Source organism: Haliotis rufescens, unplaced genomic scaffold, assembly GCF_023055435.1.
Source record: "Haliotis rufescens isolate VD_foot unplaced genomic scaffold, xgHalRufe1.0.p SCAF_2, whole genome shotgun sequence".
NCBI classification, from domain to species: Eukaryota; Metazoa; Mollusca; class Gastropoda; order Lepetellida; family Haliotidae; genus Haliotis; species Haliotis rufescens.
Window position 1 is genome coordinate 55,163,657 of NW_025963890.1, and position 25,655 is coordinate 55,189,311.

Consider the following 25,655-nt stretch of genomic DNA (forward strand, 5'->3'; position numbering starts at 1 on the left):
ATAATTTTTCACAACATCCAGCTCATTTAGATAACAATTTCTTTTGTGTGTTAAACCTGAAGACAACCTATCTTTTCCGTGCATATCCGGGATCAGAGTATCTTTTTTCAATCACGCCATTACGACAAAGACTGCTTATTATATAACAGTTGTTACATAATCTAGCTCAATACTGCACTTAGCACCTGACACTTATCATATAACCATACAATCTAGCTCAATACTGCACTTATAACCTAGCTCAATATTGCACTTATCGCCTAACACTTGTGATATTATCTAGCTCAGTCCGACACGTATCTCCTACCGTGTGTCTTATAATCTAGCCCAGTATTTTACGTATCCCCCAACGTGTTATATTATCTAGCTCAATATTGCAATACACGATTAAACAAATCACACAGTTGCCCTGTAGATATTCCAGGCCAGACTTGGTGCCCAGTGCACCATGTTGTCCTTCAAGCAGACTGAAATGGAATGGGGTAGTCACCGGACTGCATTCGTACACCAACGGCCTGGATCGCTGGTAGAGAACCAGGTTTATCTGACCAAGGCTCCGGGATGTATAGACAGCCGCGACATAGCTGGGACGTTGCTGACGAAAGTAACACTCATCCTCTCGTTACATCGATACATGTCATCTCAATTCCACACGATGCACTAATTACAATGACTGAACAAAACATTTAGAAATGCAGTGAGAGAGCGAGTTTGATTTAACGCTGCTGCTTGGAATAGTACTTCATTAGTATCACTGCGTGTCTTACGCATTTGCCACTCTGTAAAACCCACGGGTGCGGTGTGGAAAAACCTAGAAACAATCGGGCGAATCTGAGATTCCTGTCAGGATTGTAGGGATCTGGAAAGCCTAACGGGAGCAACTCGGCCCAACCAGTGGCAGGTCAGATGAATAGGTTCTGCAATAGTTAAAATCCTCGCATTTCATATATTAGTCAGCATTAATTTGTAAATCATCAGAACTTATATCAACCATTCAGCTAACAGTAACATTTTCTCATTGATGTTTAATGGAAGTAAGTTGGAATAACACTAATTTGAACAGTATTCAAGATAAATCTGGGCATATCAGTGATGCAGGTATTAGATGTTGACCACTAGGGTGATATTCACGATGTGGTGCTGAGAAGCCAAATAACATTTGAATGAGCGAGTTTGTCTATAACCGTTTTGAACAGTATTTCAGTCATCATGGCCTGTCAGATTGATGCCGGAGGGAAATTACGCAGATCTCAGAGTGAGTGAGTGAGATATTGAGTCAGACGTAATGCTGTGTCATATCACAGTGTCAATTTCTTGAAACCCATAAAGCATAAGTAACAGTGCTGAGAGACCAAGCACCATAGTCATGGGGAACCTTGGAGGCGAACCAACACACACTTAGTACTGCTAAGCGACGCAATCACGTTTGGACCATCTCTCTCACATCATTGAACAAGCACTCTCAGAGCAATGTCAGCAATCAACACCATGCTCAACAACAGAACACTGTACAGTATTGTACGATTTTATTTATTAGACAACCAATGGATGGCAAAATGGCTTCCAACAATAACATGTTCAGGAGGAAACGTAACACAAACATACACTACTACCGAGCCCCTTCTGCTAAAGATGAATCATCTGCTTTTTAAACTTATATGACGTTAGTCATGTTGAAATCAAGGAACAGAAATGCCCTTTGTATGGCTTCCTAGTAATAGAGCTAGAGATGCAAGAGTTATTCCCCTTGTTAGGACCACAACATTTGGAAGTTATTCAAGTTGGCATGGCTTATCAGCCTAGGTGTATTCTGATATGAAAATTGTTCTTTTCACAAAAACATGAGTTAGGTTTTACTGCAAAGTAGATCAAGACTGAGATGGAAGATCAGCTAAGAATAAATATATTACAATTATGAACATGCACAATTATGGTTTTACGATTATGAGAAAATAATAGATGTCGAGTACAAAAGTAGACAGACATTGAATAGCACTATGAACTATGCAACATGACACACATTAACTGACATATGTACAGAGAAACATGTCATCACAAACAGTTGCTACTACTCTGGCAGTGGTACACATGCTTCTGACTTGAAGACACACATCTAAAATACATGCAAGCAGTCTTAAACTATCTTAATAAGAAAGTTATATCCACTCCTGGTGTAATGACCTTGACCCTCTATTGCAGCCAAACACATTATTTATTATAGTAAAAAAACATGGTTTCAGTACAAAAAGCTACAGAAGTTTCACAGACCTACAGCAAATCTTTCTTGAGTTAGGAGGTAAAAGGTGTTTTAGACTATGACCTTGACCAGACATGACATCGACAGAATTGGCAATAATGTGATATGCATGATGTGATATCCCTAAGATGCACCACATAGCTTTCAAAACAAAGTGCAGCTGTGTCGGTCGAATTCATGCAAAACATTAAAGCATCCCTATTTACAAAGGTGCTGAATAAATAACAATGGAACAATGTGCAATGTTGAAATCCTTACCAGAAACCCTAACCACAGAGATATGTAGTCTTCTCAACTACCACTCGTTCATTACTGTCATCAATCGACAGTGATGACTCATCAGCTGGTTAAGGTAACAAACAATAATCTTCACGTTAAATTCATGTTCTTAAATAGGTTGGGTTGTTGATTTTACACAATGCTTATAAATCATTTAAGATTTTGATTGACTTTCCACAGTACATCAAAACAATATATATACAGACAAATGAAACAAGTATGTACAAAATAACCATAAACAGACGATAACATTAACAGAAAATATATTAAAGAAAGAGCCTGATGACAGCTACAGTCAAGACATTTGTTCCTATAATCAACAATGAATAAGCACTATCCTCCATAGGTCATAGATAAATAAGGAAAGAAGGTTATCTTCAGTATACAGCTAACTTGTTCTAAGACACTGGCTTATTTGGTTTAACAATTTGGTTTGTAAGCCTGGCTAAAACAGTTCAGGAAATATACTACTCAATATTTGAGAGTGATACAAGGCTACCGTATTCAACGTAATAAGCACCCCGCTCTAATAAGCGCCCACGGCGATATTTGCTAATATATTGGCAAGTGAACAATCCCAATTAGCACCGCTTCCGACTGATCAATGTACACAAGACTTATTTATTCGTGTATTATACGCACTCATGTGTTATATGCACCCTTAATTATGGGCAATTAAATTCTGGAAAAATATATCTGTCGTATATAAACAGTCAGGCCGTTAACATAAACCACAAAATTTATCTTTCAACTCTGTTTTTTCCACCAAAATAATATTCGAATAAGAGCCCCCTATTTCTCACTTTGCGAGTGCCCTGGGCGCTTATTACGTCGAATACGGTATTTCATACTGTTACGTATCTAGGGGACAGCACCTGGTGTACTCAAATTGTGTACTTACTTTTATGAACTTTAAATCTTGAACATGCTCGAGTTGCATGGTAATATGGGAAACCATTTGTATGACACGTCTCCATACAACCAATCACACACATTCACGTCCAACACTCAGAATATCCTAGTCAGATGCATAGAAGTGTACGTTTGGTTGGTTATAAATTATTACGCTGATGTTTGTTTCTTAAACATATCCAGGATAACCCTTCGTATCACTTGGATGAACCATTGGGTCGGACTAGCGGTTAACGACAGTTGCTCAAAGTTGACAAATTAATTGTTAATTTCTGAACAAGGACTCAAGAGAGCAAAAACAGACATGATTATACAGAGCAATGTGTGGCTGTATCAAGGACCGTTGACACAGTCAGCTTAGACAAACACTTCTGTTTTCTTTCTAACTGTTGCCAAATTTGCATTAGGCAGATTGTGATCCAAGTAAGGAAATATTTGGTGCAAGATATTTTTGTTCAGCGAAGGGAGAGAGTCTAGTTTTATCAAAATGTCATCCTTATCATGGCCAGGGGACACCATGAGGTTGCACACATCACACCAAAGTGGAAAACTGATCCAGTCTTAGACAAGACTGGCAACTGCTTGAACCACTAGGCGACAACAGTTCACCCTTAACAAGGGAAGTTATGAATGTCAAGGTGGTGAAATGATCTTTTGTACAGATATCTGCTGAAAATGCGCAACCTACACCCCAACATAAACATTTTACCGATTGAAAAAAAAAACCACGTTCAAAAAGTACCCAAACCACCCCTACTTCAAACAAACCAATACCAACCTATAAGGTAAATAAGGTATTAACAACAGAGGTAAAACGGCAACAAAAAGATATAAACCATGTCAAGTTGCAGACCATGCTGAACCAGAAGCACCTATCCTTGTTCTGGGCTTGAGATTTGCTAGCGTGGCCCTGGTGCAGTGTATGTCTGCAGGTTTAAGCTGTGTGATGCTTCTGTAAGTACTGACTGAGTAGTGGGGATGGAGGAAGGAATGTGTTGTGCTTGTTTTCAACCTGTGTTCTTCTTTCACCATTTTCATCATAACCTGCAAATATACCAAGATTCAATGTTAGGGAAAATAAATAAATAATTTTTAAAAGCAAATTCTTCTCTTTATCATTTTATTGCATTTGAGAGACATTCCAAAAGAAGTTGGAATAGAAGATTTCTGTTTGTACTTACTTTGAGATCGCAAGTCAAGAAACTGACATAGAGCATGGATCAGCATTCTTTCGTAACTGGAGGCTAGCCTGGCCACAAACACAGAGCTTGGCCACTCTTTGAAAAATGAGACAATTTCTTCCTCCAGATTCTCAAGCATTCCCTGCACAAAAAAACAAGGACTATTTCATTATCATTTAGAGCATGTTTCAACCATCCCCTCTCAATATTTGCTAAAGAAAATGTGACCACATGAGTGACTAAGGCTTTATGCTGCTTTTTGCAATATTCTTGCAATCTCATGGCAGAGGACACTAGAAATGGGCTGCACACATTGTCCCCATGAATTAAATCAAATATATTGCCTAACATTTTTTATACCAACACAAACCCCTCCTCATTATTGTAAAAACCATACAATCCAAGAACTTTAGCATCAAGCCCCACCATACTACTCTCAATTCTTCATATAGCCATAATATCCGGCTCCAACACTCTTCATCTGGATAAATACAATAAATACATCATCTGGCTAAATACACACATCAGCAGAGATGCCAACTTATATCAATGATGTTAGGAAGAAAGCATGTTTACAGGTGGAAAATTTCTGTCATCCTTAAAATGTCCCAAAGTCATAAAAGCATGCTGAAATGTGACATTCAAAATGTGACATTCAACAAACAAAGCTGAAAATATATCTTTATAGTTAAAATCTTGGAATGGGACAGGCAACTCAATAATGGTGGTTAGAAGGAATACCATAGGCAGTTGTCTCCTCTTGAGTAAGTCCTTCAGCTTCCTGTCCACCTTCCTGTAACACTCCTCTGCTGTGAAGGCTGGGTGAGCTGAAAGGGAAAACACCATCACAGCTTGGATACACTGGGGGTGACTAGCGTGGGCAATTCTTGTAATCATTACATCCATCTTAGTCACAATCTCATCAAAATCAGATCTTAGTGCTTGCAACGGCTACCCTGGTGTCGCAGTAGCAGGCACTAAGACTGATCTTAAACATGTTAAAGAGACTGCTCTTACACACAGCATTGTCTGACAGTCAAAAGTCCCTCTTGTCACAGTTTGGAATACAAACAGTAAACAGCGATCACATTCTTGAGACTCATACAAGGGTTCAGCCCAGGGATCCGGAAGTACTTTTTTGCCAATCGGACATTTGCACTTGACCACGCCAACCTCATATCTGTTGGATGTTCATGCATGAATAAAAGAATAAACTCAAGTGCCATATATAACATATATACATGATTTACATACAATTTATTAACAATGCAATGACACAGATCTAATATATACAATTTCAACCTATCGTGATGTTGGTTTGACTAATTTGGTTATGGAACGGTTTCATCTAGCCTTCCAGCGTCTCATCGTCGGTGTTGGGTCGAAATCCGTCAATTTTGGTCTAGAAGCGATATATGCATAAGTCTGTCCAGTGTCTCCGTTGTTAGTCTACATCTCTGTCGCGTCTTAATGAGGTTTTGTTCAGAAAAAACCCTCTCACAGAACACGATCGATCTGTACTTCAGCCTATCAAGTTATCACTGACATGATGTGCTTTTCACACCTGTTCAAGACTCAGATTAATGTCAAAATGCTTATTCACACTGGTGCAATAGAAGTTATATTTCTGTTCAAATGAAATTAAATGCCATGACAGCAAACATATTTTGCTTCTATTAGCATGATGACAGTGATTAGACCATTAACTTTTTATTTTGATGAAATAGATACATAATAATTCTCAGTTAATTTCTTCACCTGTAAACACCACAAACACACCCCACACGTACTGATTTCTTTATATTTTAAAATTTTCAACACCACCAAAATAACACTCTATTTGAAAATCACATTTCTCAAAATTGAGCAGTTTTACATGTTGATGCAGATTACGTGCATATCAAATCTAGAGTTCTGTCCCTTGTCCTTGATGCACAGACTTTGTCAAAATTATCCCCCTTACTCTACTGAGAAAAGCTGACATTTCAAACATATATAGACTGGAAATCAAAGGTTCCTAGGTTGGGGCTGATGTCATAATGTTTTCTTCATCCAAACTATAACTTGGGCAAAACCGAATCTGTTATCCAACAAAAACATAAACAATGACTTACTTCAATTCATAACCAGTGATACTGCTTTATCTGCTACATTCACATCTTCAATGGAGTTCAATGACATTCAAATACTTTTCCACTTACAAACAGTTAATTCTTGTAAAGCAGAGATGCCGACCCTAACTGAAGCTTTGGAGTAATCAGTTGGGTAAAAAAGGAGTAATTTGATGTGAAAAAGAGTAATGGTAAGAGTGTCATGCCATGATGCTGGTTTTCACTTCAACATTTTCTTTAGGCCTATACGTACGTGAAGCATGGGTACACATGCAATGACGCCAGTAATGTAGCTGCACATTCAAGCAGCACAATTTTAAAAACAGAGCGACAAATATCAAAATAAGCAGAAAAATTGTTGGTGTACATGCAATTAGCTCCTTGTAGAATGCACCACGTGATTAGTGCATTAACAATTTGCTCTCCATAATATTTTATACATGTAAATAATTCATGTAAATAATTCATGAAAAAAATGCCAAAAAAAGGTAATTTAGGGAGGACAGGACTGCGCTTATGTTATTTTGATGTATAAAGACAGTTATTATATTGCCTAAGGTACCTTGTCCATAACCTTAGAAATGCATTGCTAAATCAAGACTACTAAATTGTGCTGTGGACAAGTAAAAATCACTGACAGTATATTCATGTTTCAATAATTGAGAGTGAGTGAGTATGGTTTTACACCGCTTTTAGCAATATTCCAGCAATATCACGGCGAGGGACACCAGAAATGGGCTTCACACATTGTAACCATGTCGGGAATCGAACTCGGGTCTTCGGCGTGACAAGCGAACGCTTTAACCATTAGGCTACCCGACTACCCCGTTGCAATAATGGACACCATACAACATTAAAACCATGAAATTAAGACACATGCACACAGAACATACTCCTTGAAGAGTCAAGCAGGAAATACCTGTACATGTGAGTGGCCTTGCACATACCTAGAAGAGTACTGTGCAGTGGTCATCCACCGTCAAGCCCAGTATTTGTGTCATCATGGACACACTAGGCAAGCAGGAGGATTTCACCCAGAGCCACAGTACAGAGACAGCAAACATGGGACACAAAACGCCTGTTTTTATCAAAAGATTTATACATTGTCACATATCCTTTTTCTGTAATACATTAAAAAATGTTGCCACAATGCAACAACCGATGTCTGGAAAGGTAATCAGAACAGCCTAAGTTAAAGATTCCTATATTTCCATAGTAAACATGACAAGTTTTGGTAATGCAACTTTTATTAAGAAAAACAAATTTCTCTAACTTATCATGTGCTTATTACAAAATGAAAAACTGTTTTAATTTGGAACTGAGCAAACAAGAAATGAAGGATTTCTACTGTTTAACACTTGTTCACTCGAAAGTTCAGAATTACAAACTAACTTCAGTGTGAGCATGGCACAATATTCAAAATTCCAGCAGAAAGTAGTTGCAAATACATTAACGAACAGAAAGTATCAGCAGTTAAGCTGAATTATTACCAGTCTGATTGTCAGCAGTTTACAAACAATGCAGCCAGTCTGTTTATCCATTCCACTTTATTAGATACAGAGAAAGGATATATGCTTATGTTGCTTCCTGAGACGTTCCAGGACACTTCATCCATTAGGATCACGGCTAATTTTAATTTGTTTTCACGTGTACCAATCAAGATACATGATACATTGAACTGTCTGCACCCAAGCTACTGTCTCTGGCCTACTGTGGTGGTACCACGTACCAGCCCTCTTATCTGGAATCTCCTCCCACGAGTCGTCCAGCTTCTCAACGGCCGATGCAGTTATCCCTGTCTGGCTCCCCACGGGATGCAGGATAGTCTCCTGTTCTTCCTCACTGCGGTTCACAAAGTCGTTCCAGATCTAAAGGGAAAATGATGCACTCTCAAATACACAGATGCCAACATTTATTAGAGTGAGTATAGTTTTACCCCGCTTTTAGCAATATTCCACCTATATCAGAGCAGGGGACACCAGAAATGAGCTTCACAACATTGTACCCATGTCGAGAATCGAACCCGGGTCTTCGGTGTGACGAGCAACACTTTAACCACTAGGCTACCTTCCATTTAATAGGAGAACTTAAATTAGTACCGGAAAAAGAAGTCTGGAAAGAGATAATCATAAACTTCCTCGAAATATTTGATAACATTTTAAAATATTGAAATATTGAATATTCAAACTTGGTAGTACTGCCAGTTGGATCAAGCAGTCATTCATTCATATATATATAACCTTCAAAATTTCTTTAGGTGGGGATTATTTTAATAATCATGATATCCTTGTAATGACCATAGCAACTGAACGTTGTACTAGTAACTGTATAAAAATAATCAGCAACATAGTTCCAGTATCATTATCAGTCCTTGCTGTATTCTGCGGTTACTAAATATTGTTCAGAACTGTCCAGTTGATGAAAAAATTTACATGGTTTTCAGAAAATAACCTTTTGTGCAAAACTCATGCAGAATTTTTGCATTTTACTGCCATGGAATCATTCAAAGACATTGCAGAAATTTACTATGCTAACTAAAAGCCAGACCTCAATATATAAAAGTTACATTGGCTTCCAGAAACGAACTATCAGCCAATTGTTTTTATTTTTGGTGTTAATAAAATATTTGGACATAAGTATTTCAAGTATTTTTTTAATGTAAGAATTTCGGTTTTGTTTCCAAGTGATTCCAATTTTGGCATTGTGATTACCAGAAGCACATCTTATAGTTTCATGCTGTTACTGTCAGTTCCTAAATCTTGAATAAATTTGTCCAAAAATGACTGAAATTAATAAACAAAACTAGCTTAAGAAATTGTCTGGCTGTGCGATCTAGCTGGGACAGCACAATACAGTGTTCCAGCAACATCTCCACAGTAGGCAACGACAACAGCACCATTCGTGGACAAGCCAAAGTTGTTGATACACACCTTCATCTTCTCTCTCTCCGAGAAGAGTTTTTCAAAGGCAGAGGTGCTGGGCTCAAACATGTTGTCTAGCTGCAGCTCCCCTAATTCATCCTTCTCGGCCAGAGTCAGCAACTGACGAACTGCAAGTCACAGAACATCACTGGTATGACCGATACATGATAAACCTTAGGATAAGACAGATCTAGGTCTAGGGGTAAATTGTCTTTACCTGCATAATTGGAGTAGACAATAATCTGTTTGGGAGATACATTTGATATCTGACGGTTCATTTCATTCAAAACTGTATGCCTTAGGGACCATCTAATCCAAAAAAAGAAAAAGAAAAAAAAATGCCCCAGAAAATGCTTGCAAAAATAACTGTGCAACACAACACAAGGTATTTAGGCTCATAGCTTTATTCTAGAACACATATCTGTTTTTGCAGATGTAGATTGAAAATAGCTAGTCTGTAGCCCCCAGGCCCTGCTCACCACAATATGAAATTGCCAATATCTCAATAACAGGTTTCCATTTCAAAATCTTAAATTTGATACCACAATAGGTGTATCTCTATTCTACAATGACAAACAGACAAGGTGAGCAAAAACTCTTTTGTAATACATGTGGCTTGAATGGTCAAATTCAGGTATCAATGACAATCTGTTATATTCACAATAGGTAGAGAAAGATGTGAAAAGGGACAAAAGATTAACCAAACATGCCAAGTAATGGGGGAGCAAGGAACCCTGAAGTGTTGGGTAAAACAGTATAGACTTTCCCTGCATCATACAACTACAGGTCAAAGATGGCCTTGGCTCTAGTTCAGTCCCACCGGATTTACTGATGGTGGTACTGCTGTTGATCAGACATTGTCAGAATAGACACCCAGAGATATAGATAAGTTTTTGGTTATTTGGGTATTTTACCCAGGCCTGAGGGGTTCAATTTTCATTGTGTATCCACAAATAATAGAGGGTATTAAATTATTTTACCCATCTGTTTCTTGACATTTGGGAATTTCACTCGAAACCTGTTTTGTAACAATCCCCGTAAATCATTTAGAACTACATGTATGTGAATAGAAGAAAACCTGTCTGCATCTGCTTGTGGCTTCCGCTCTGGGAAGCCATATTTGTTTACAAAACCTAGTATTGTAAGAAAGGCGCTGTTGTTTTAATTAACAATCAGCGACTTATTAAGATACAACATGTACATTGACTAGGCAACATGTGCTTCTCATTTGGCATCTATCAACATGCTGCATAAGCTTTTCCGAATGTAACTAACGGTAAGTGAATTTGGCGATCAGCTAATACACAATCATTTATCTAACAGTTTAAATATACAGTTTTAATTTCAATAGCGTATTTATAGTTTTTGTTGTGTATTTGATACAGTAGGATTTGATTTGTTTGCATATTTCAGTTTATTAACTAATGAATACCTCGAGCTCTGGACACCCATTTTCTCATGTGTGTCATCATGGTCATCATAACAGCTTAAAATCTTATACTTTAAGTGTATCATTTGCCTGGTCCAGATTTGACTATTTACATGCTGTTGTGATATCGGTGGAACATTGCAGCCTAAGCGCTATACAACAATCACTCTCACTTATTGTCAATAAATTCAAATCACTGAATTATCACAAAAATTACACAGAAACAATAACTTCCCACACTAATTCCTAATTAAACCTTGATTAAAATAGGGCACCGAGTGCCTTGTCCCAAATTTAACCTGACGCAGCTGTAACATATGATTTCATCATTAATAGCATTCTTTAACTAATAGTTACAATTTTCTGTTCTTCTGGCCTGTTTGGCCCCCGTCTTCCTCCTGTTCAATCCCTGATTATCGAGAATCTGTCCTGATTTGCCTCTTGTGCGGTTTCGGTTGGCATTCCTCCTGCCCAGCCTTGGTTCATCTACAGATGCATTATCCTCATCTTGTTGTTCCAGTAACCTAAAACAAAAGTCACCGATTGACAATATGTTACCACTACTACTGCAACATAGCATCGATAGATGGTAAATTTGTAAATCTTGGAGGATCAGCATAAATTAGAAATGACGAGAAAAAGGGATACCAACTAACGTAAGGTGGATCATATATTTGTAACTACTGTTTTAGTTATAGAACAACATTTTGCACAAGCCATATGATACAATACACTTGCTATTTAATAAATAAGAAAAGACATCTAGCCTTTTGTGGTTAAACCATGGCTTCTTTGTTTAGGCCTGTGGTCTAACTAAAGCTTATATTATTAGTTAGACCTGGACAGAACATTTTTTGCTATCATTGATGATAGAACAATTTGATGAAAAAACATGTGACGCCAGCAGGATCCCAACCTGCACTGTCTGCATTGATGGCTGACAAATGTAGACTCCTGCAGCGACATGGCAGAAATTGTACGAAATTAACAACTAAATACAACTTACAGCAGGACTAATACAGTGAAATATGTGTTTATGCTGTACCTTTTATTTTATTCTATGTATTGTACAAGTTTACATGGTATTTGGTAGCTGTGTGTTCAAAGTAAGGAAACAGATAGAAATGAAAATACTCTTTGTTTTGATCAGGGCTATACTTAGACGATAAACATACTGTGTTTTCAATGCTAAACTAGGAAACCTGTATATTTAACCACGCTAAATTGAATTTGGAACCAAATGCGCAGCTTGAAGTTTCAAATGTTAAACTTAGCACAGTTAAATCTACAAGTAAACTAGTTCTACATTGAAAACACAGTATGTTTATCGCCATTCTACAATGACTAAATAAAACGCAAACTCTTTGGTGTTTGCAAATATATATTGAGTGAAGCGGCATGGGCTCAATCCAGTATTTTGAGTCGGTTGAGACCCGTGAAGATCCGGGGTAGAATAGGTCTTCAGCAACCCATGCTTGCTGTAAAAGGCAACTATGCTTGTCGTAAGAGGCGACTAACGGGATCGGGTGGTCAGGCTGGCTGACTTGGTTTATTCATGTCATCGATCCCAATTGCGTGGATCGATGCGCATGATATTAATCACTGGAATGTCTGGTCCAGATTTGATTATTTACAGATTGCCGTCATATAGCTGGAATATTGCTGACTGCCGCGTTAAACAACCAACCAAACCAACCAATTTGAGTAGGATGTCGACCTGAATTACAGAATCATCGACAACAGCCTTTAAACAAAATGTCGGGCTGTATATCATGGTATATTCAATTAAATGGGGGGGGGGGGGGGGGGGGAGGGTTTAACAACTTCTGAATCAAGTTATATTCAAGTGATTGATCAATGCGTCTGTGTTGGTCCTATATGAATTATATTCACACTTGCCAAGGGACATGCATGTCATAGCCTGATTTGGCAAACAGCAAGGTGCACGCGTGAAGGGCTCAGGGAACATATCCCGTGAATCACACATGGCCCACTCACAAAGTGTTCTCACAGTCAAGGATAAGAGTTCATGAATGTAAAATATGGTTATCAAAACAATGTTGTTTAAACATTTTATGTGCTATGATTCTTTGAATTTTGGCCATGCCCTTAATCGGTGTGATCTAACCAATACTTAGATCACCTGACCCACTTAATCATCTTATGTGACAAGCATAAAATTTGGGTTCTATTTCACCACAGGATTTCAGCTAAGAGGTTTCAAAAGTGAACAGGTCCGGACGCAAAACCAGATTTAAAAGCACGCGTAAATTTCAGTGCCACCGGGAGTTTGTCATATCGACCACTACTCTCTTGTTTCATTACAATTTGCCATAGGCTTGGAACATAATCCATCATGTAACCCCTTGTATATCTACAAAATACCGCAAAGCTTTGTTTTCAGCAAATTAACTTACAATTCATTGTGATATGACATCAGAGGATCCAGATAAACCAATCAAATCATTATCTTGCAAGTGAATCAGGTCACTGGCTGTCGGATTCAAACTTTGAGGTACGATCCATTTTTGAATTAGAGACGTTTTTAAAGACATTAGATAAGAATGTAGAACTCTTTTCTGTTTTCATTTCTGCACTTTTAAAGTTTATTGCATTTAACAGAGAAAATGTGTCTGAAAGTTTCCTAGCGGTTGAAATATTGCTGCCATTTTGAAAACATACAATACCTCCCTTGCCTTGTGATAACACAAGCTCCTCACAGCGATATCCCGTAGAGCTCATTATACTATCGCTGCCACCAGTGAAAGCTCACCACTGTGACAGGTGGCTAAAACCATGCTCGGAGTTGAACTCGCAACCAACTGACTGTTATGTTTACAAACAAGTGATGCCTGCCATGACACCTAATACTCTTATGCCTGCTAAATTATTTTCTTTGTTTGTCCATTTGAATTTCTGTTTTATTACAACTATCATAAAATTTGGAATAGTAAGAATGTAAGGGGGAATTTGGTTGATTTTTTCTTTCGTCTGCAATCTCAAACCAATCTGATCAAACAAACGAAAAGGTAAATTTGTCTGGGAAATATGGTCAGTCATAAACCTTTTCAAAATTAACTGTGATGGCATTCCCAAAGACATAAACAATAGTATAAATGTCACTAAATTTAGGGTTAGTTGACAAATTTCAAGATACTTGTAATGGCCATGCCCGACCTGGTGGCAGCGATGTTACCGAGAGTGTAACTCACGGGAAAGAGCTTGGCGATTACAAGGGGGATACGGTGATATAGGTGTGATAATAACAGAACTTGCAATTTGGCAGGTAGATGCAAAGGTACCAATAAAGAATTATGTCCCTTTGAGGAAGATTAACGTTCTTTTCCCGCATGTCAAATAAACCTCTAAACACTCAATAATATAATGTAGAATTGAAATTTTGCACACACCTTGAAATCTGGTGTTTCATCCGTGCCTACACATGACCTAGTAAAAGTTTGTTATTTAATAAAATCTACAGGTATTGAAACCTAACCTTTGTTTCCATATTGTCATTATATAATCATTAATCAAGTCATTGCAACCATATCAATTTCATATGACAAAATTATCCCAACAGCAATCAATGTCAGTTAACCATCCAATAAATGTGTGCAACCATTGTGAAAAAAATATTTCATTACATTCATTGTATCAATTGAAATGTTGTGTCAGACTATCTTTACAGAATGCAGAACAAACTTAATTAGATCAATTATTCGACAGTTACAATATTGGTGTTGAAAAGTCAAATTAATTGTTTGCTATTGAGTTGCTTTTTCATTTGTGTTCCACACCTTTGAGAAACATAATAATTATATCACGCACATGAAATTAATGAGCATATACGTCAAGACTATGGCCCGACATCAACATGCATATGATACTAGCTTTTCATTTGTGTTCCACACCTTTGAGAAACATAATAATTATATCACGCACATGAAATTAATGAGCATATACGTCTAGACTATGGCGCGACATCAACATGCATATGATACTAGCCTGACACACACAGCTGTCAAACGTGAGCGACCAGCATCTGCCTTCACTCGTGACCCAGTTGTGATCCAAAACAATCAACTCGTGCAAGGCTATGTTTAGTAACAACCAGAAACCGCCTTGAACGTTGTTGTGCAAGACTTTCAACAAACTACCACAGTTGTCATTAACACCGTTATATTCTTTTAGCCCTCTTTTCAAATAAAAAAACTGAAAATTTCACGTTCATTCGTGGATATTTCACCTTAACAAATCTGGCGCACTAAAGACATTTGGTCCGAAATTTGACAGTTGGGGTGGCAATATTATTTTTGCTCTGTGCGTTATTGTTACATACACGAGGTCATCTTCAACGAATTCATAGATGAACAGATCTCTGTTTTCTCTTGTAACACCCATGATAGTTCCTGAATATCCTCACGAGCGCCGAAACTCCCTTCTCTTCGACCTTCCTGATGTTGACAGATGTCTTCTTGCCACCCAATGACGAAATGTACATCGATACAAAAGATGGACTATTCAACTAAAACGAAACGAAATATTGTTAACTCCCTGCAAATAACGGAAATATATATATAATTGAGAATTAACGCTGAGACATATGTTCTGGTGTGGGAAGGTGGAAGATGTACATGATATTAATTAACTCCTGAGTAGGATCCGGGTTACCCACAGGATATATAGTCACGTGATATATTGTTTAATGACAAAAAATATCTAAAACTCTATGATTACAGTATAAGTCACTAATGTTCCCTTTTCTTTCTGACAATGTACCCATTCCTTCTGACTTTTACATGTTTGAAAAACGATAAAACTTCATGCAGTAAACTTCAGTGTATGCATGACCAGATCGTTTTACACGTGTTTCTAAATACATTTTGCCAGGGCTAAGGTCAAACTTTTCCAAATCGGACAGTTTGTACCCATCTCTAAATATCTACAGCAGGTACCCGGGGGCGGTTGGGTAATAGGGTGGAGGGTATCCGGGTAGTAAATTTGGACTCACCCAGCCCTAGTAGAAATGAATATATGCATCCAAGTTGTGTTTATTCTCCAATAAGTTATTTCAGAGATAACACAAATGATCCATGTGCAGTATAAGGTCTTCCGTGCCGGTGAGAACCAGGCTGACATTTCCGTGCCGAGCTGAGCGCAACCCAAAGTGATTAGTGCATAACATGTGAAAACGTATGACATCAACAACATAAACATTAAGGTAGATGTAATATATTATTGAGATGCTACATGTCCGCTTTGACCACCGCCTGATAGGGAATAATGATACAATATTTGACCCGCGTACAGCAACACACACGGACTCAGTGGTCAAGTGGATGGAGCGTCTGCCTGAAGATCGGTGGTTCGATCTCCTGGCCGCGTCATAATACCAACATATGTTAAAACCTTTTTACCTGTTGTGACCCTGCCCGGCTCTCGGCATTTTAAAGAGGATAAAACAAGATCTGGCGGGTTGAGAGTCAGTGAGTCTGAGTGTGAATGCTGCCTCGATCAGTGGGTTAGCACTATAAAACCGATATATGTCCGGATTATAACAGACAGACAGACACACACACACACGCGCACGCACGCGCAAACACACACACACACACACCAAGTAAATTAAACCCCGGTTTACCTCACACGTGAATTGTACAATTGTCGAAGAAAACGACAATCTGTGTCTAGCGTTGTAGAAGTAACATAGTCTTCAAGAAAATAATGTATTGTAATTTGCTTACATTTATTTATCATGAGAAAGGAATGTGTAGGATTTGTTAATCTACATTAATCAGAACCTTGAAAAGATAAAACAATCAAACGACATTTGAAACATAATTTTTCGCCTATAATAAAATTGTAAGCGAGCAAACAGATTCGAGTGACGACATCTCCAGAACACTATTGATTAATTATTTGATTGAGTTTTGTAAAGGGAAATGGTTGCCTTCAGTTGAGTGTTATGTTTTATATTCAATTATATAATAAGCATTTATATGATCATTTTTCACACAATACTTCATATGTTCGCTGCCCTATCGAACTATTTCGCATTCTTAATTCCCTACATTTATGCTGAAGAATAAACACGCACATTAATAAAATGTATTTTTTGTGATCATATTGACCAAGAAAATCATATGTTACTTGTATATATCGATTTTCATTAAATTATTGAAATAACTTCGTTTCGTGTAGGGTTCCCACTTTTGTATTTAATCAAATCATTATCCTACCTAAAACGCTTTTCTTTCGCAGGTTTATATATTAAAAATATATTTTTCGTAGTAATAACTTGCAATATGAAACGAAGCGGTGATATACAGGCAGTACAAATGATGAGCAATGAATAATCTCGTACATTTCCATTCGTGACCAACTCGTGTTATTCCGGGACAAGCCGAATAGCAGGTTACGGAAAGGGGCGAGTGGTGACGAGCAGTGTAGCGCCAGCGTACCCAGGGAACGCTGCATTTCGAGAGCCAAAGTGTCATTCTCCTACCCAGAGTTCCTTGCGGTCGGCAGCCAGCATATATACACTGCACCGGAGTCCCCGAACGCACTGCGTGGAGCTTGCGCCGGAGTGTGCCAAAGTTTAATACATTCAAAATGGCTGCCCTCATGTGTGTAATTGGATTGTTGGTGCTCGTGCTCATGATCTTTCTCGTAAAATATATACTATTTTCAAATGAAAAGTTTGAGATCACGTTTGAGGACAAACCATCGTTCCAAAGGATACTGCTCAGGGGTATTTTTTTGATTGTCAGTAGAAAACAAGGACGTTTATACATCAAGACGAACCGGGCAAGGGAGTCGTCTGCTCGAGACCCGCCCACTCAAGTCGAAACAGGTGGAAAGGTGTCTGTGTTGAACGAAAGTAATATCATACCAGGTGATCCTTGGCTTAAATTGTCAATTACTAATTTCAGGTATGTATCTTATGGTGCAATTTCTCTTGTTATATATATTTATTCAGACTTATGGACAAAAAATCGGGAGAGCTGCTGCCAGAGCTCGGAAGTTGTAATCCTTCCCACTCCCAGATCTCTTCATCCCAACAGCCCAATCATCAATGGCATGTGTCGTGCTGCAGTTGACCTTTTGTGTGCACATTTATTGTTAGTAATAAGATAGAAAAAACTAGTGCTATATTACTGTTGCTGGATATTTATGTTTTGGGTATATGAGTTTCCCAGGCCTGGACTTTGGAAAATTGAAAATGTTATTAAGTCACGGAAATATCATCAAAAAATAATATTTTTGAAGCATTATTTATTTTCTTATGTCGTATATCAGTGACCTTCGCCCTTTACTGTGATATGTTGCTAACTTTGGCATAAGAACACTTGTTGATTAACATAATCATCAATCTTTCTTGTAGACTAGATGCAGCGTCCTTAGAAGCATACAAGAAGCTATCTTGTGTAAAGACAAATGATGCTGTTCCTATCTGCTATCCTGAAACTATATTTATGCGAATGTCTGCATTTCTTGCAAGCTCTCCAAGAAGTTTCATAAGTCCCCTAGGTGAGAATTTGTTTTTCAACTTACTTATGACAAACTAATAGCCTATTTAGCCGCAGTAGAAATTCGCACTATTTTGTAGTCCTTGCCAAACTGCCTCATAGTTATGGTATCACAAGGACGAGTAGAAACTTGCCATTTTTAAGGATTTTGATATATTTTATCATCATAAGGACTATTGGACTAAAAACATTCGTTTCTAGCGCTGATTAGTAGTCTACCAGGAACTTTTGTCTGTTAATATGATATTCTGAACTAAATTTTCAACGTTAAGTCAAAGATCAAGATTCTGCGATTCTGTCGATGATATGTTACTTCATATGTACCGGTAATGTGTTTTTCAATGTTGTGATCAAAGTGAAAAGGTGTGTTCAGTGTTCATTTCAAAGTTGAAATATAAAATTAAAATAAAAAACACCATTTGATGTATTTTCTGTTCATCTTGCATTGAGATATCAGTAATGAAGTAATGAAACCTTCAGGAAATAATGTGAAGAAATACTAGTAGGTATAGTTATATGAAAATTTCATATAACTATACTTATTATAATTAGTGGGGATAAGAGGGCGAAGCATTCAAGTGCAGGACAATCACGACTAAGAGCTCCCCCATTTGTCCCAATCGTTGACAACCCTGTAGGTGGGAGGCTGGGCATGTTCTGTCAGAACTGGATCGCACTGGCGGACGCTTGTAAAAGTACTCAACATACTGTGCTACGCTTACTGTCTGAACATAGCGTTGGAACCACTGTTGTCCACAGCTCCTCCTCCTTGGGCTTACCCAAGGAAACCAACTTCTACTGAAGTCCAACAGAGACATCTTGCTGGAGGAAAGAGGTGTAGAGATTGTACATGACCCAGCGCTAACACCGGGCTTCTACTCTCCGATCTTTCTAGTACCCGAAAAGGACTGATGATCCACAATCACACTGTGTTCAACTAGCACAACCTGGAGCATCCACCTTATTTCCACCTCACAACCTTGAGACTGCTCAGGACAAGCATCAAGTTTTCAACTCTCTGGTCAGTCTCAACTTGCATGTTGCGTCCCTGCATGTACCTATTCATCCCTCCGACAGGAGATTTCTCAGGTTCCTATTCAATGGGGTCCACTACCAATGGGCGTTCCTGCCCTTTGGCATGTCGGTCGCTTCGTGGCTATTTACACAAATAACCAAGCCAGTAGCTGCCTTTCTACACCTGAGGAACATCCTGTTAGAGTCGCACATAGACAACTTATTTCCTAGGTCATCGGGACACTACTACCCTGGTGCGCCATCGGGACTCCACCAGGCGTCTACTATATCAACTGGGTTGGACGGTCAACGAGGCGAAGTCAAAGTTAACTCCCTCTTACCAACTCCAGTTCATAGGAGGCCTGTTCCACACATATCAGGACCCTCTATCTAATCAGAGGGACAGATGGCTCAAGATCTTACACCACCTGTCACCTGCCCTGCGACAATCTCACACACTTTAACAATGGCAAGTGTTGTTGCTGTTACTCACTACAGCCCAGGATCTGACAAACAGAGGCCGACTACATCATCAGGCGTCAAGACCCATGTGCAGCCATCACTCTATCATCCCACCTAACGACACATCTCAACTGGCGGATGGTAGAGTCGAACATCTTGGAGGCGTATCCTTATTCGGGCTAACCCCAAAACTTCACTTGTTCGTAGATGCCTCCCTTTAAGGGTGGGGTGCACAGGACCAGACAGCTGCAGGGTGGTGGTCTGGCACACGATGTACTTGGCACATCAACAACCTCGAGTTGGAGGTGCTCATTCTGGCCATCTCACATTTGCAGGAGCAGCTACGGTTCACCCAATTTGCAATCTCCACAAACAACAGCACAGTGGTTTGGTGCCTGCGCAGTCAGGGCACGACACACTATCACTGCCTACTTCAGCAGACGTTCAAGTTCTTTCATCTAGTGGATCATATAGGACTACAATTCCTAGTCCAGCACATCCCTTGATGTCGGAACATTCTGGCAGATGGCCTATCCCAACCAGACAAGTTGGCTCCCACGGAGTTGAAACTCCACCCAGATACTATGTCCTCCAGTGGTCAGAATGTGCTCGGATCTGAGCAGAGATTGTGGAGTTTCAAGTTACAAAATGACATTCCATTAACAGGCTCAGTGCTGGTCCTTATGCAGAGGGGCCTTGGGATGGTGGATCTTTAAGACAGATAACAGCGATCATATTGCCAACCAAAACCACTGTGTAACAAAGTACCAGAGGCGTTTCAACCGGTGATTCAGCGCTTTGGTCATGTCAACATCAACCTGTTCGCAACACATCAGAAGCACCAACTTGGGTGGAAGATGCATTCAGCATCCCCTGGGAAGGGCTAAATGCGTACGCTTTTCCACCTCCTGTACTGCTTCCCAGGGTGATACACAAAATCAAAGCTACCAAGAGTCTCACTCTGACTTAGTGGTTGTCGACCCCAGAAGTCGATCAAAAGACGATCCACTAACCCTCAAAGAGTGGCCAAACTTACTCATCCACCCTCACAGCAAACTACCTCATCCAACGCCAGGCAGATATCATCTGCACACTTGGTTTGTCTTAAAGGGGCACTAAGCGCTAAAGACTATTCGGCAAGGGCAGCTAAGGCGATTGCCTTGGCAGATTGCCCTTCTACCAATGGTTATACGATGACAAGTGGCCATCGTTTGAAACCTTTTGAAAGGCCAAGAATCAAGATCCCACTACAGTGTCACCTCAATTCTTTCCCGAGTACCTCCAACACTTGCATACCAAATGACACTCAATCTCATTAAAATCAGTTCTTAGTTCTCGCTACCGCCAAACAAAGATCTGAGGACATCCCATTAGGGGTCATATCAGAACGACCTTTCATCCGACCAATCAGAGCGTCGCTTACCAGATCATGAAAGTGACATTCGGAATGTGAATTCTGATAATACAACCTCGAAAGCTTTAACACGAGATATTCCGAACGATAGTTACGGGTTTAACGACTGAATCCATACAATGTGTAGACCATCTATTAGCCATTCCAGAATGTTCTTTTGTTCAGGTTTCAAATTTGTAATCGAGAATTTGTCAAAATATGTTTCGAAGCGTAGTGGCCAATTTGAAATTAATGCCGTAAAGCATGAGAAAGCTGCCTTCTGATTGGCTAATGTCGACTTCTTGTCAGTCCTTATATTGGTCGGTCAAAGTTCGCGCAAGGTCGGTCTGACGTGACCCCTAATGGGATGGGATTTTAATGAGATTGAATGACACTTGAAAGGTAGCACCATTACGATATATTTGGTTGCACTTAATTGAGTGTTGATTGTTCCAGAAAATCGCAAAATGACCGGTACTACAAGTTTCGGTACTACAGGATCATCCTTTTTCAACCTCACCAAGAAGACAATTTTTCACTTGGCTTTAGCCACTGCGGCATGCGTTAGCGAGTTACATGTACTCGAAATCACTCATGTCCACTTTGAGCATGGTACACAGGGAGCGGTTCCCCTAGGGCTGTGCTGGGATTTCATAGCAAAGAATCAGCTACAAGGCCAACCTGACCCAACCTTCACCATTCAACCAATCTCTACGATTGTGGGGGTCAAAGATGAAGGTGAACTCTTCTTGTCAGGCTCGCTGACTTGGTTGATGCATGTCATCGATCCCAATTGCGTGGATCGATGCTCATGATATTAATCACTGGATTGTCTGGTTCAGACTCGATTATTTACAGACCGCCGTCATATAGCTGGAATATTGCTGAGTGCGGCGTTAAACAACCAACCAATCAACCAATTGTGAGACAAGCAGTATTGTGATCAGATGTGATGTCACCAAGGATGGTCACATGACAACGGCGATGGATCCTTGAAAAAGTAGACTGAAGACAGAAACAACCTTTTTTCTTTTACCTAGGACAATCGCTAAGCACTGTTTTTTTGGTCGTAAGGTTAGCACTAGACGCTTTAAGGAGTAATGCAGGATAAGTATACAAATGTAAAAAATATTCAGATTTTACTAAGATTATAAATCATAAACCTTTTATGAGTGCAATTTGAAAAAGGTTTACACTTTGTTACAAGTTATAAACCCCCCGTTGCTTATGCTTCGGTCCAGGTTCCCTGTTCTGTGTTATCTGCATAGGGGCCCGTTCCAAAGAGCCATCTAAGCAGTTAGGTGATCATAAACTCCCCTACTTTAACGCAGGCTTAAGGTAGTTGCTCTAAGATTGCTTTGTGGAACAGGGCAAAGTACACTTACACTGTATTTTTGAAACATTGTTCCAGGCCTGATTCACATTAGGCAGACAATAACACAGCACCGCCCCTTAGATGATCTACTGGACGGTGGGTTCGACATTCATGCAAGAGCATTATACTGTGTGAAAGTAGAGAGAGGGATTGAAGCAAATGCTGAGTACAAGGTTACAGACCGTCACAACTTGTGTGTGTGGGAAGGCATAATCACAGTGTTGTCGAGAAGTCCAAAACAACAGAAAAGTGGAACATCAAGGAATGCTAAGAAAACAGATGCAAGCAAAACTGTTGGTATGTGTTCCGAAGTTTGGGTCTTTAAATTTTCGATGTAATGGTTGGAAATCCATTTTCTGTGCATCAATCTCCATGCTCCATAAGTTTTGACATCTTCCCAGAAGGGGCGGTCGGGTAGCCTAGTGGTTAAAGCGTTCGCTCGTCACGCCGAAGACCCGGGTTTGATTCCCGACATGGGTACAATGTGTGAAGCCCATTTCTGGTGTCCCCAGCCGTGATATTGCTGGAATATTGCTAAAAGCGGCGTAAAACCATACTCACTCACTCTCTCTTCCCAGAATGTGACTGAAAACATGATTGTTGAACACCAAAATATGAGTCAGATTTGACACTAGGCACATACTGTTGTCAATACTTCTCAGATTTGTACACACAATGTTTTTCCATAATCTTAATCAAGACTTGATTATTTACAGATTTCAATAATGCTGCATCCGTCTGAACATGAATGTACCTGGATGAATGATGATGAATGAGCATCTTAATTTTATAGTGATGAGAAATATTTACCTAAAATACCATGTGGGAAGATTTGTTGTTTGTTTTCTGTTTCACACAGATACTAACCTGCTTGGTGAGTGCCTGCTTCATGTCTGCCAAGACACAGGTGTGCGATATGCCAAGGCTACAGGGGACTGGAACCCTCACCACCTATTTCCCTGGACAGCCAAACTGATGGGTTTCAGGGCACCAATAGCCCATGGGATGTGGACACTGGCTAGAACACTGGATGAAGTTTTTGGGAATGGTAATAAATCACTATGCCTTCATGCTTAGAAATTATCTGTTAGTCCTGTACAAAATGTCTTCTGTTCAATGTGGTACTTTTTTATTATTCTAGGGTTGGATAAGTTCTTTTTCTTATTTTAAGCATAAATCTGCCTTTAAGTTTACATAGTAAAATATGAATAAATCAAAATGTTCTTCATTTGAAATATTCTTTTTTGTGCATCTTTATGTATATTTCAATCAAGATGTCTTTTCAAGAAATTTACATCAAATGAACCTGCCATCATAACATATTGGCCAAGGATATCCGTAAGACAAATTCCGGACAACCAGTCCAAATGAAAAAGATACTTTTTATCAGCTGGATTCAGTCATACAGGAAACCCAGGGAAGTAAATTTACATTGCAGGTTATTACATATGTTCCCAGAAAACTGCCAGTATATTACTGGTGAAGTGTCTCTAAATAGGCTGTCATCAAATATTATATTACACCATGATTTTACCAACCAACTATGAAAATGTCCCAATATAATTTGTCTCCAGCAAATGTCTGGTACTTTGGCCCCCAGTCCCCTTATCTATCTGCCTCAAAGAATCCTACTGTTTGCTTCCCTCTCCGAAATCTGACCATGCAGACTTATGGAATATGTTCCCTTTGTCAGGCAAAGGCAAGGAAAGAGATTTTATTACACTTCATTTGGTTAGAATACAGTGCAAAATTATTAGTTGGGGCTATCTCCCATGAATGAAAGATTAATATGGAATTATTATTTGTTTGGCAAACAGATTTGCCCATGTCTAATGTGCAAGATATAGGTCTGGATTTTTAGGATTGGTTTGATATACCTTTGAACTACGTTTAAACTGAGCCTCTCTCTTATCTTCTAGACAAAGTGAAGAGAACCTACCCTATTCATGTTGAATCCACCTTTAAACGCCCTCTTTTCATGCCTGGAGAAGCTAGGATACAGTATGGTAAAGACAGCAGGGATATGTCACAAATGTGGTTCAAGTGCTGTGAGGAATCTACAGGAGCACCCCATGTTACAGGAACTGTCAAGATGGGGAAGTAGCCATGTGTGTATGGCTGCATCATTCACCAATGTATGCATCATAATGCTTTGTGTCATGATGCCAGATTTTAATAGTGAGGTCATGTATCACATGTATACAGATTTAGGAGTATTGTATGGTTAAATCTGAATTGTAAGTAATATTACTTGAAACATTATGGAGCCAGTGTCAGCCAGGAAGTTTAACTGGCTTTAAAATTGCTAAATATATTTAGGTTACATTTCTAGTCATTCTTTTGATGATGTATTTATTTAAATCTTGAACTTTATATGTGTTGTATATCATTATTTATAAGTATTGCCATCATACCTTTTTATCAAGATACTTGCTGACCAAATTGTGTTCTGTGTTTTACAGCCCATCTTTGTTTGATGTGCAAAAGTATACTGAAGTGATACCTGTAAGAAGTTTGAATCACAAGGAGTTGAATGTGTGTTAATGAATATTGTAGCTAAAATGGATAGAATTATCATTAAACCGCCCGTATGTTATCAGAAATGAGCCGGCCACTGTAACTTGAAAATGCCCTCATATTGCTTGACGACGGGCCATTATCACGCCCGTTGTTAGCTGACGTCATGGGGATAGGGATGGGGATGGGGAACGTCACGTTTGATGGAGACGTCTTCTGGTTTGTTCTATGACGTTTCCATTTTTGTAAAAGTGGGTCAGTGAAATCCGTGTTGA

The 25,655-nt window shown here is 39.1% G+C and overlaps 2 protein-coding genes across 2 annotated transcripts; one reads left to right on the forward strand and one right to left on the reverse strand.

Annotated features, from left to right (window-relative positions):
• Window positions 1-1,511: 1,511 nt before the first annotated feature.
• On the reverse strand, window positions 1,512-15,594 carry LOC124140938 (R3H domain-containing protein 4-like). Its single transcript, XM_046508784.2, has 7 exons — window positions 15,430-15,594; window positions 11,448-11,614; window positions 9,671-9,789; window positions 8,470-8,608; window positions 5,371-5,456; window positions 4,630-4,771; window positions 1,512-4,492 (listed from the first exon to the last, which is right to left on the reverse strand). Exons 1-7 carry the CDS (start codon window positions 15,489-15,491, stop codon window positions 4,383-4,385), a joined length of 825 nt encoding a protein of 274 aa, XP_046364740.1. The 5' UTR covers window positions 15,492-15,594; the 3' UTR covers window positions 1,512-4,382.
• A 1,911-nt stretch (window positions 15,595-17,505) lies between these two features.
• LOC124140949 (3-hydroxyacyl-thioester dehydratase X-like) lies at window positions 17,506-25,655 on the forward strand. The gene is made up of 5 exons (XM_046508794.2): window positions 17,506-18,022; window positions 18,475-18,620; window positions 22,900-23,160; window positions 23,723-23,911; window positions 24,783-25,655. The coding sequence occupies exons 1-5, from the start codon at window positions 17,703-17,705 to the stop codon at window positions 24,965-24,967; spliced, it is 1,101 nt and encodes a 366-aa protein (XP_046364750.2). The 5' UTR covers window positions 17,506-17,702; the 3' UTR covers window positions 24,968-25,655.